This window comes from Mustela nigripes, chromosome 10, assembly GCF_022355385.1.
Source record: "Mustela nigripes isolate SB6536 chromosome 10, MUSNIG.SB6536, whole genome shotgun sequence".
NCBI classification, from domain to species: Eukaryota; Metazoa; Chordata; class Mammalia; order Carnivora; family Mustelidae; genus Mustela; species Mustela nigripes.
In genome coordinates, this window is record NC_081566.1 from 43,834,320 (window position 1) to 43,846,535 (window position 12,216).

The 12,216-nt window shown below is 36.0% G+C and overlaps 1 protein-coding gene across 7 annotated transcripts in view; it reads right to left on the reverse strand.

Moving 5' to 3' along the window:
* Window positions 1-2,165: 2,165 nt before the first annotated feature.
* Window positions 2,166-12,216, reverse strand: part of LOC132025682 (complement factor H-like) — a 34,341-nt gene continuing 24,290 nt past the window's right edge. For 5 of the 7 annotated variants that reach the window (XM_059413300.1, XM_059413299.1, XM_059413304.1 and 2 more), the window contains 7 exons: window positions 11,013-11,195; window positions 10,330-10,539; window positions 8,037-8,213; window positions 7,149-7,325; window positions 5,992-6,165; window positions 2,992-3,174; window positions 2,166-2,572 (listed from right to left, as the gene is read on the reverse strand). In XM_059413300.1, coding sequence (XP_059269283.1) covers window positions 2,373-2,572; window positions 2,992-3,174; window positions 5,992-6,165; window positions 7,149-7,325; window positions 8,037-8,213; window positions 10,330-10,539; window positions 11,013-11,195 — 1,304 coding nt within the window. In that variant the 3' untranslated portion in view covers window positions 2,166-2,372. Of the gene's footprint in view, window positions 2,573-2,991; window positions 3,175-3,809; window positions 4,153-5,991; window positions 6,166-7,148; window positions 7,326-8,036; window positions 8,214-10,329; window positions 10,540-11,012; window positions 11,196-12,216 lie in introns of those variants that run through there. The other 2 variants (XM_059413303.1, XM_059413302.1) reach the window with 2 other exon arrangements.

Genomic DNA, 12,216 nt, shown 5'->3' on the forward strand with positions numbered 1-12,216 from the left:
ACTGCCTTCTCCTCTCTAACTCCCCATGTCCTCCATGCTATTTGTTATGCTCCACAAATAAGTGAAACCATATGACAACTGACTCTCTCTGCTTGACTTATTTCACTCAGCATAATCTCTTCCAGTCCCATCCATGTTGCTACAGAAGTTGGGTATTCATCCTTTCTGATGGAGGCATAATACTCCATAGTGTATATGGACCACATCTTTCTTATCCATTCATCCGTTGAAGGGCATCTTGGTTCTTTCCGCAGTTTGGCAACCATGCCATTGCTGCTATAAACATTGGGATACAGATGTCCCTTCTTTTCACAACATCTATATCTTTGGGGTAAATACCCAAGAGTGCAATTGCAGGGTCATAGGGAAGTTCTATTTTTAATTTCTTGAGGAATCTCCACACTGTTCTCCAAAGAGGCTGCACCAACTTGCATTCCCACCAACAGTGGAAGAGGGTTCCCCTTTCACAGCATCCCCTCCAACACGTTTCCTGTCTTGTTAATTTTGGCCATTCTAATGGTGTAAGGTGTATTTGTTTTTAAAATTTCTTTTCAGTGTTCCAGAATTTGTTTATGCACCAAACCCAGTGCCATGCAATAACTGCCTTCCATAATACCCACCACCAGGCTCACTCAACCCCCCACCCCTTTCCCCTTCCAAACCCTCAGTTTGTTTCTCAGAGTCCACAGTCTCTCCCACTTCTAGTTGCCCCAACTTACTTCTCCTATTCATTTCCCAATGTCCTCCATGTTATTACTCATGCTCCACAAATAAGTGAAACCATATGACAACTGACTCTCTCTGCTTGACTTATTTCACTTGCATAATCTCCTCCAGTCCCATCCATGTTGCTACAAAAGTTGGGTATTCATTCTTTCTGATGGAGGCATAATACTCCATAGTGTATATGGACCATATCTTCTTCTTCTTTTTTTTTTTTTTAAGTTTGGCAACTGTGGCCATTGCTGCTATGAACATTCAGGTACAGATGGCCTTTCTTTTCACTACATCAGTCTCTTCGGGGTAAATACCCAGTAGTGCAATTGCAGAGTCATAGGGAAGTTCTATTTTTAATTTCTTAAGGACTCTCCACACTGTTTTCCAAAGTGGCTGCACCAACTTGCATTCCCACCAATAGTGGAAGAGGGTTCCCCTTTCTCCACATCCTATCCAACACATGTTGTTTACTGTTTTGTTAATTATGGCCATTCTAACTGTGTAAGGTGATATCTCAGTGTGGTTTTGATTTGAATCTTCCTGATGGTTAGTGATGATGAACATTTTTCATGTGTCTGTTAGCCATCTGTATGTCTTCTTTGAAGAAGTGTATGTTCATGTCTTCTGATCATTTTTTGACGTGATTATCTGTTTTATATATGCTGAGTTTGAGGAATTCTTAATAGATCTTGGATATCAGCCCTTTGTATGTCTTCACTGTAGAAGTGTCTGTTCATGTCTTCTGCCCATTTTTGACATGATTATCTGTTTTGTGTGCGTTGAATTTGAGGAGTTCTTTATAGATCTTGGACATCAGTCCTTTGTCTGTACTGTCACTTGCGAATATTTTCTCCCATTACGTGGTTAACCACCAACTCTTAGCCCCAACATTTCTGAATTCAACTATAGTTATTATAAATATTTTATTGTACTTCCTAGCAATCATTGTTCTATAAACATTTATGTGGAATCAAATTATACTCTGTGTGTGTGTGTGTGTGTGTGTGTGTGTGTGTATGTGTGTGTCTATACTTGATATAGGATTTTTTGGGTCACTTTTCACCTTATAGTATGCGAATGATATACCCAATTAGATTCTAATTTCTCTTTATGATTTGTTCAAATTTTTATGTGTGCTAGATAGCCATCTTGTAGATCTTGCATTTCATCATTTGGTAGATAAGCAAAAGTAGATAATAACTACTGACATCTTATTACTAGTGTAGGTATGAAATAGTTAGGCTTTTATGTATTTTTGAAGTGAAATTACCTTAAAGATGGAAAAAAGCATTTTCTCCCATTTCCTCTGAACAGAGAGTCTCAGACAAGTCCCAGAAGTTATGGAAGAAGCTTTGAGTAAGTTAGAGGGAAAGATGGGTAGAAGTAGGCACTGGAGTGATTGGATCTAGTTTCTTGCCACAAGTATTTTATGAGTAGAGCACAAAGCATTTTGGTTGGCCAAGTTTTAATGAGGTGCTTTTAAGAAGTGATTTCTTCATCCCTCTGATTATCATCACATTCAATACAAATTGTGATTTATGAATATAAGAGAGTTACACAATATTTGAAAAAATAAACTGAGAATTGGATTGAAAATGAAAAATTCTGAGAAAATGTACATATTTTAATTTTAGGACTGCAACTTAATCATTGTTTTATCCACATTCAGGATATAACAGTTTCCCATCCTGACATATGGCTCGGAATGTATGTGCTGGTGTCTTTCTACGATATCCACGAAGACAGTCAAATTCAATCACATCCCCTGTTGCAGAATAATGCATTTTTGTATCATGAGTCCATCGAAATCTTATATTCTGTCTTCTCATCATTTCTGCTGATAATCTACAGGGCTCTGATATAAAAAAAAAGAACATAAAACATTGAAAACAGAATTTCAGACATTCAAGTAGAATCTTCTACACAAGTCCAGGGCTTCATTTTCAAAACCTTTTCAAACCAATTCATTGGAAGACCACCATGTCCATTTTAAACACTTTAAATGATGAATGATGTAAAATGAGATATTATTTTTAAGCTGTGATAATTAAATGTTATAATCAAAGATTCATAGAATCTATGAAATCAAGTTCTTTCATTAAAGGATCTTTTGCTTGAACAAGAGGGTTTTTCCCAACTTTATTTCATTACACATTAGTATTTGGTAGTCAGCATGCAATGAATGTTTGTTAACCCATGACAAGTCTATTAATAACAGCAAAGCATCTATTATACTGATTTTCCCAGGATCCATGAGAATAGTGAAATATTTACCTAAGCATTTTGGTGGTGTTGACCACTTTCCATTTCTGCATGTTACGGTCCTGGGTCCCTGAAGTACATAGAAGTCAAGACATTTGTACTGTACTGACGATCCTGGAGCATATACTGCTAGTGGGAATGAGGTAATGTCTCCATTGTCAATAGATGGAGGAGACACACATTTACCACTAGGTTCTAAAAAAAAAATTGATTTATTGAAAGACCAAAGAAAAACAGGTTAAAATAAAGCAAATAAAAAAACAATATCAAGACTTGTGATTTCTGCTGACAGAAGTGATTCATTTAAGAAATTTCATTTTATTTTTTAAAAAAAGATTTTATGTATGTATTGAGAGAGAGAGAGTGTGAGAGTCAGGGAGACAGAAAGAGTACAAGTCAAGTATGGGGGGTCAGAGGGAGAATCAGCCTCCCTTCTGAGCAGGGAGCCTGATGTGGGGCTCCATCCCAGGACCCCAAGATCATGACCTGAGTAGAAGGCATACCCTTAAACAATAAACAATGTTTAAGATACAGTCCTAAGGTTAAGATATGTCTCATTACATATGTTACAAAAAGGTGTAACATTAAAATAACCAACTGAGCCACCCAGGCACCCCCACTGAAGAAATTTTAATCACTTAAACTGAGAATCACACTTTTAAGCCTTTCCTTTTATCCCCCATGAGAGCATACATAAAGCATTAACAAATATGTGTTCTTTACCATATTCTGGTGTTAAAAGTGTTTTTCCTACTGAATCAGTACTGGGCAGATGGATAGCTAATAGGAACAAAGAAACTTTCTTGTTACATACAACATACTGCAGTTTCTATTGGATCTCTAGTCCTTGTTTATTGATTGTCATTTCTATTACAAAAGGAACATCGACTTTGTTAATTAAAGTGAAAGAATTACACATTTGTATAATGGGAAAGGGAATTTCAGGCTTGCTGTTCTGGACAGGATGAGGTAGAAAACTTTGTGCTTATTCCTTCTGCTCAGTATCACTAAAAATTCTGAACATATTATAAAGACCAACAAAAGAGATTGTGAAGGATGCAGAGAAGACGTCGATCTGATCTGAGGCCGTGGTATTCAAGGAATCATACTGCAGTAAGTTGTTTGGGTTTTCATGTTGCCGCCTATGGATCCTGGACTGGGCACTGAAGAAGACTGGAACCAGAAATGAGATCAAGTTCAGGGGAAAAAAGTCCCAAGGATTGCCTGCTGTCTTCTGAGACAAAGGAAAACAGAGCATTTATTTCCAGCAGATGTGTCTTTAAAGAATTGCTAAAGGAATTCTTCACATATCAGGAAAAAGATAACAGAGCAAAGATTGAGACTTCACTAAGGAAGAAAAAAACAACAGACTGAAGAAATAAGGGTAAATATGATGGACTTTCTTTTTCCTAAGGGGTTTGTTAGGTTTGGTGTTTGTGCAACATTATATCACTTGATTTGGTGCTCAATATATGTAGAAGAAATACTCCAGACACTTATGTTTGAACTGTGGGGAATGTATGGGTGCCTGGGAGGCTCAGTCAGTTGGTTAAGTGTCCACTCTTGACTTTAGCTCAGGTCATGATGTCAGGGTTGTGAAACTGAGCCCTGTGCCAGGTTCCAAACTGGGCGTGGAGTCTGCTAAAGATTTTCTCTCTCCTCCCTCTACCACTCCAATCCCTCTCTCTCTCTCTCAGTAAATAAGTAATAAATAAAATAAATAAAATAAAATAACATGTGGGGTGGGTAAATGGACCCTAAGTGGAAGTAAGTTTTCCTCATTTCACTCGAAGTGGTAAAATGTCAAAACCAGGGGGAGACGTGACAAGCTATATATCTGCATCTTAATACATCGAGCAACCACAGACAAAGCTCTACAAAGAGATCTGTGCCAAAACAATAAAGACATATCAAAATGAGATTATTTAAAAATGTTCCAAATATCCACAGAATTGGCAAAAAAGGAAATGAGTGAGAAACAGAGGAAAGAAACAGAAGGCAAATAACAAAACCACTGACAGCCCTTAATCTATCAATAATTACTCCAAGTATAAATGGTTTAAATTCTTCAGTTAAAAGACTGAGCATGGCAGAGTGGACACAAAAACAAGAGCTGACTATATGGCAACTAAAAGAAACTAACTTTAATGTGAAAACATACATGGGCTCAAAGTAAAAGACTGGAAACTATATATGCCAGGCAAAATTTGATTTGAAAAACAAGCAGATATAATATCTCCTCCTATAATACTTCTATCTCCTTATAATATCTCCTCCTATAATATTTCCATAACTCTAAATACTGGAGTGTCCTATGACCAGGTCCTTAGAGTTTTTTCCTGTATATATGAATTCTCTGGTTGACCTCAGCTAGAAACCTACATTTTTATAGTCCACATGCTGAAGAAGCCCCAATTTATATCACATTCCATGATATGCCCCAGCTGCAGATTGATTGTGTGTCTCAAAGTGAAATAGCCCCCGCCCCCCAACATATGTTTAGTACATTTATTCCTCAGGAAATAACTGAGATTCTTAACACTTAAGATAGAGAATTTTCTGGGCGCCTGGGTGGCTTAATTGATTAAATGCCTGCCTCTTGATTTCTGCTCTTGTCATACTCTCAGGGTCGTAAGATAGAGTGTTGGGCTCCACACTCAGTGTGGCATCTGCTAAAGATTCTCTCTGTCCCTCCCCTTGTTCCTCCCTTCACTGCTTACACTCATGTGCTCTCTCTCTTAAAAAAAAAAAAGAGAGAGAGAGAGAGGGATAAAGAGAGAGAGAAAATTTTCCATGACTCCAACTGTCCTAAAGTGGTCAAATCTTCCATAAAATAAATATATATTATCACTACACAGTCCACAGAAAGAAAAAAATTGAATTTTAAGCACCACCATTTTATTTAAGATGAAATAAAGATTCCATAAGAAGTATGTCACTATATTTATTTATATTGACATATTTAGTCCCTAATATAGTCTCTAAAACCCGAGGGGAAATAAGATACTTTACCTGCACACTGAGGCGGTTGTGACCAGTACCCGTCTAAACATGTCACTTCTACTTCCCCAAACAGTTCAAAAGGTTCGGTGCATTCATAACGTGCAGTCTCACCAGGTAGATACCTAGGCTTCTCATCTAGGATAATAGCATTTTCCACTTTGGGTGGATTCTCACAGGAAATATCTGAATAGAAAGAAAAAAATAGCATCTCTAACGTAATGATCATTTAGAGTAGCAAATCAACGAACAGGATAAGAGAGATTTAAAATCAACAATTTGTCATGAAAGAGTGCCAATTTAGGAAATTTACATATAAGATTGAAGAAAAGGAGATAAATATCTTTTGGTAAGATTTAAGCTTGTGTGAAAATGAGAGTTTTTCTGGACATTTCCCATTTTTAGTAAAATCAATATTACAAATTATATAAATTCAATATGAGTTTGTACACCACAAGAAAATAATAATAAAAAAATCATTTGATGCCAAGTTTTGGCTTGCAATCATCCTGTTTATGAATGTGATTTTAGGCCTTTGAAAAATAAACACGGTAGGCACTTCCTTAGAAAATAAATGAAGAATTAACACACTTTAAACAGTATTAGAGTTGAAGGGACAAGATGATTAATTGAAGACCCAAACAGGAGATGAGGAAGAGAACAGAAAAATACATGTTTAATTTCTAAAAACATTCTTCAATTATAATAATTATTATTTTTTGCCAATGCTGAAGGACATTTCAATGAGAATTCAAAGTGTAATTCACTGGTGAGATTCAGGTGGGTGTAAAGAAGAATAGGCCACAGCTACAGTTCCTAAACTGGAGCACACATTGAATCCCTTGGGAATTGTTGAGACACTTACAGGGTTGCAGCCCCAGAGCTTTTGACACGACAGGTCTGAGTGAGCCAGTGAATTACATCTGCATTTCTAACAATTGTCCAGAAGATGCTGATGGGGCTATTCCAGGGACCAGAGTTTGAGAACCACTGGGCTCAGACTAACCAATGAGTACACAGTTTCATTCCTTTATGTTAAAGCATAAACCTTCTTTGACCTGGCCTCAAACAATCATCTACATCCATTGTTTAAATGATGTTAGAGGGAATTGTATCTTATATTACTTAAGACATTTTGATAAATAGATTCTAAAATTTTGTCGAACTACCTTTGCATATTGGCTTTCCTATCCATTGGCTCTTAATGCACTGTATAAAATTGGGTCCATCCAATTGGTAATTATTTGGACATATATAAGTTACTTTTTCTTCTGACCTATATGAGTCCTTCTTCCGGCCTATGGGTATGGCAATACCAAAGTCAGGTAAGCCAAAACAATCCGTTTCTGAAAGAAAAGAACATGTACTTCTTTGGTAAATCTTTTAAAACACATAGTGACCAATAACTAGAATGTAGAATAATAAGTACACATCAAACCAATGGGCACTAACACAATTTTTCTAAGTTGAAAAACTGTGTTAGAAGTCTTTTGACTTAATTATATTGAATTGTCCTATGTTTATCAAAAGTAAAATATGGGGATGATGATAAGGGAAGTCTGAAAAGGTAGAAATACATGTAATGCTTGATATCACATTTTTTCCACTGAAATTCTTTTTTGCTCATATGAGCCACCTACATTATGTATGTATTTGTATTTTTGGTTTCTGTCAAAATCTGTTACTTTTAATTATATCAAATATCTTAGAAAAGTATATACTTCTAAGGAGGTAACTGATAAACTAATAGTAAATTGAATAATGATGAGCTTGCTGAGCAGGGACCAGCTGTGATCCAGGCACAGAGAGGAGGAGTCTGTGGACGTGTACCAGAGGATGTCGAATGTGCACATGAAGTGACGTGAAAGTGAAATAATTTGGGCTCATGCTTTCACACGTTTATTATTAGTAGGGTTATTAATTTTCTACCAGACTCCACAACTTTCTAGAGATACCTTGTTAAATTTCAGAATTACTGCCTGGTTTCATATTTGTACTATTTATGTTCTGAATTAAGAATATTGATCAACTTTAGAGTAAAATTAAATACACTGTACTTATGCATTCTGGTGGATGAGACCATTTTCCTCCTAAACACTTTATAGATGCAGATCCATTAGTCCCAAAACCTTCTTCACATTTGTATACTATTTCTTCTCCATCCTGGTAGGTGTCTGATTTGTGAAGAGGAAGACTATGTGGAACCACATATTCTGGTGGTGCACAAGGAAGCCCTAAAAAAAAAAAAAAGAAAGAAAGAAAGAATGGGATTGGGAGGGAGACAAACCATAAGTGACTCTTAATCTCACAAAACAAACTGAGGGTTGCCGGGGGGAGGGGGTTTGGGAGAAGGGGGTGGGATTATGGACATTGGGGAGGGTATGTGATTTGGTGAATGCTGTGAAGTGTGTAAACCTGGTGATTCACAGACCTGTACCCCTGGGGATAAAAATATATGTTTATAAAAAATAAAAAATTAAAATAAAAAAAAAAGAAAGAAAGAATGACTCCATATTTCATTAACTCTGAAATTTCATTTTAGGTACTGGTTGCCATATTTGGCAGTCTAATTGGAAAAGAAGTGGTAACACAGGAGCTACGATCATAACACAGAGAAGGTGCACAAATGCTTCGTAAAACCACCACTCTGATGGGTGTCCAGCTGGCAAGCTGAGCAAGAGCTTGAAACTAAAAAAAATCAGTATATTATCAGCTATAGCAGCTTCTTTCTAGATATGTCTCCTGAGACAAGGGAAACTAAGGCAAAAATAAGCTATTGGAACTACATCAAAATAAAAAGCTTCCACACAGTGAAGGAAATAACAAAACTAGAAGGTAGCCTACAGAACAGGAAAAGATATTTGCAAATGACATATCTGATAAAGGGTTAGTATCCAAATATGGAAAGAACTTATAAAACTCAGCACCGAAAAAGTGAATGATCCAATTAAAAATGGGCAGAAGTCATGAACAGAAATTCTTCCAAAGAAGAGTACAGATGGCCAACACACATGAAAAGATGCCCAATATCAGCCATCATTAGGGAAATACAAATCAAAACCACAATGAAATATCACCTCACACCTGTCAGAATGGCTAAAATTAAAAAAAAAACAACACATAAGAAACAACAGGTGCTGGTAAGTATGTGGAGAGAGGGAAACCCTCTTGCACCGTTGGTGGGAATGCAAACTGGTGCAGCCCTCTGGAGAACAGTATGGAGATTCCTCAAAAAGTTAAAAATAGAGCTACCCTGTGAACCAGCATTTCCACCACTAGGTATTTACCCAAAACAAACCAAAAAACTAATTCAAAGGGATACATGTACCCTGATATTTACAGCAGCATTATTTACAATAGCCAAGATATGGAAGTAGCCCAAATGACGATTGATAGATGAATGGATAAGGAAAAGGCAGTATGCATATTACTCAGCCATAAAAAAGAATGAAATATTGTCCGTTGCTATGACATGGGTGGAGCTAGAGACTATAATGCTAAGCAAAATAAATCAGAGAAAGACAAATACCATATGATTTCACTCATATGTGGAGTTTAAAAAACAAAACAAAACAAATGAGCTAGGGGGAAAAAAGAGAGAGATACAAATGTAAAAACAGACTCATAATTATGGAGAACAAACTGATGGTTACCAGAAGGGAAGTGGTCGGGGGGATGGGTGACATAGGTGAAGGGGATTAAGGAGGGACCTTGTAATGAGCACTAGTTGCTGTATGGAATTGATTTATTATTATATTGCACACCTGACACTAATATTACACTGTACATCAACTAACTGGAATTTAAGAAAAACTTAAAAAAATAAAAAAATCAAAAATAAAAATGTCAATATATTTATGAGAGAGACTATCAGTGCTTCTTAAACCAATATAGTAAATGACAAAAAAGAAGGCATTGGGAGTTAATCATCTTAAGATTAGTACCATATATTGTAAAGAAATCAAGAAAGAAATGATGAGAAAAACAATGCTGATGGCAAAGCAAAGCAAAAGTTATATAAACTTATATAAATTGGAATATGAATAGGCATACCTATATGAATAGGTAGATTTAATTGCACTACACACCTAGTTTTAATTAAACAATTGCCATCATTGAAACTGATTCTATAGCAAATCAATAAAATTAACAAAAATGGGATAGATTTGATTATGCAGAAATTGGTAAAGTACATGATTATATAAATGACTTTAGATATTAAGAAACCTAAAGGACAGTTTGTTTTCTTTCTTTTTTTTTAGGACTCTTTCTCATGACTTTGATGACACTTATATTAATGGCTCTTACTGAAAATTGAAACTAGAATTTTAGTTTGCATACTGTCCTCACCTACACACAGGGGTAGAGAACTCCATTTTCCCACCTCGCATGTTATCTCCTCTTTTTCAGATATCCTGAAACCATCCTCACAAGTGTAACTTAATTTGCTGCCATGTGGGTAATGCTTAGGTTTCAATGTTTCTTTTATTCCTTCTGAAAATTCAGACGATTTAATGGTTCCATGTTCTATAGGAGGTGGTTGAGGACACCCGAGTTTTTCTGTATGAAGAACAGAGATCAAAGGGTCAAGTATAGATACAATGTATAAATTGAAAAATGCAATCAAATACCATTTGGGGTTTTAAAATAAGGATAACTTGGACAAATTAGATACCAAAACACTGAAAAACATTTGAAACGTGCAAGCATATGTATCTCCATAAAATCTATGCTATTATCTACTTGTTTGCTATGCCCCTTCATTCTTGTCCTGTTCATTATGAGGAGTAAAATAGGGGTAAACAGAAATTTTCTATGGTATTTGCACAATAGCCCAAAGCTGTTGTCTGTTCATTTCAAAGCAGAAGTGTTAGAATACCGATTGATGTGTATACTTAGTTTGTAATTTACTGCTTCGAGGTAAAGTGAAACAGATCTAGAGAAAGATCTTTATCTTATTCCTTTACACAGAGCACAGAGGAGCATTAACCTCATTTGGAAGAATGTTATAAAGCAAGTTATGGGCTACTGACCAGCACAGCGTGGTATTGACTGCCAGCTTCCATCTTGGCACACAATTTCTTCTGCACCCTGAATTATATAATTGTCCTGACAGACAACAGATACTTTTTCTCCATCCTGATAATTCACCGTCGTTGCCATATTTTGAGCATTGGGAATCTGAGGTGGAGGGGGGCACGACTGCGTGCTAACTTCTAAAAATATTAAAATTAGATTTCTTGATTAAAAATTATAAGTTAAACATATTACAAAGATAATTAAAACAGAAAACTCAATAATAATGTACTGTTAATGATTAAATAATGATTAAATAATATTTAATACTTAAATAATAATAACTATTACTTAAATATAATGATTAAATAATTATGGTCTATATTTAAACATCTTATACTCATCAGCTTGTAGAGCAATTTAATATATCACGTGTGGTTTATAGTCTCACTGTCTTGTAGTAACTGTGTTTTATTCTTTCTGTGATAAATCTTGCATAATTTATGTAAAACTTATTTTAATGATTTCTAACCATTTGGAGGTTCTAACTGAATTGTCCACTCAGTAAGAGGCACCAAATAAATACTGATATTGGGATCCTATTTACAGATATCCATAATCAAATGTATTGTGATTGGATTAAAAACCTTCACAAGATGTGGAATGTAAGCTAATTAGTCAGAGGAAAAATTACATACAGTTAATGATCAGTTATCAATTGATACAAACTGAAACAAATGATAATTATCAGTTACATATTCTTGGCTAAGATAAGGATTAAATATGGTCCTTAATAATTTATAGTGTTTTTGTTTTTGTTTTTTAAGATTTCATGTATGTATTTGACAGAGAGAGACACACAGAGAGACAGAGAGGGAACACAAGCAGGGGGAGTGTGAGAGGGAGAAGCAGGCTTCCCGCTGAGCAGGGAGCCAGATGTGGGGCCTGGATCCCAGGACCCTGGGATCATGACCTGAGCCGAAGGCAGACACTTAACAACTATGCCACCCAGGCACCCTTAAACTGTGTTTTTAAAGTTACAAAACTCTTTGGAGGTACTGTTTCCTAGCTTGCCTACACTGTTGAGAGATAGGAAGGTTAATGAAATGCACCCTCTTGAACAGATCAGACAGGCTGGCTTCAGTTGCATGACCAGCAGGGACACATGATTCCTCTGTAAACTTGTGTTTGAGTTCTTAAAGAACTGAGATACCACACATG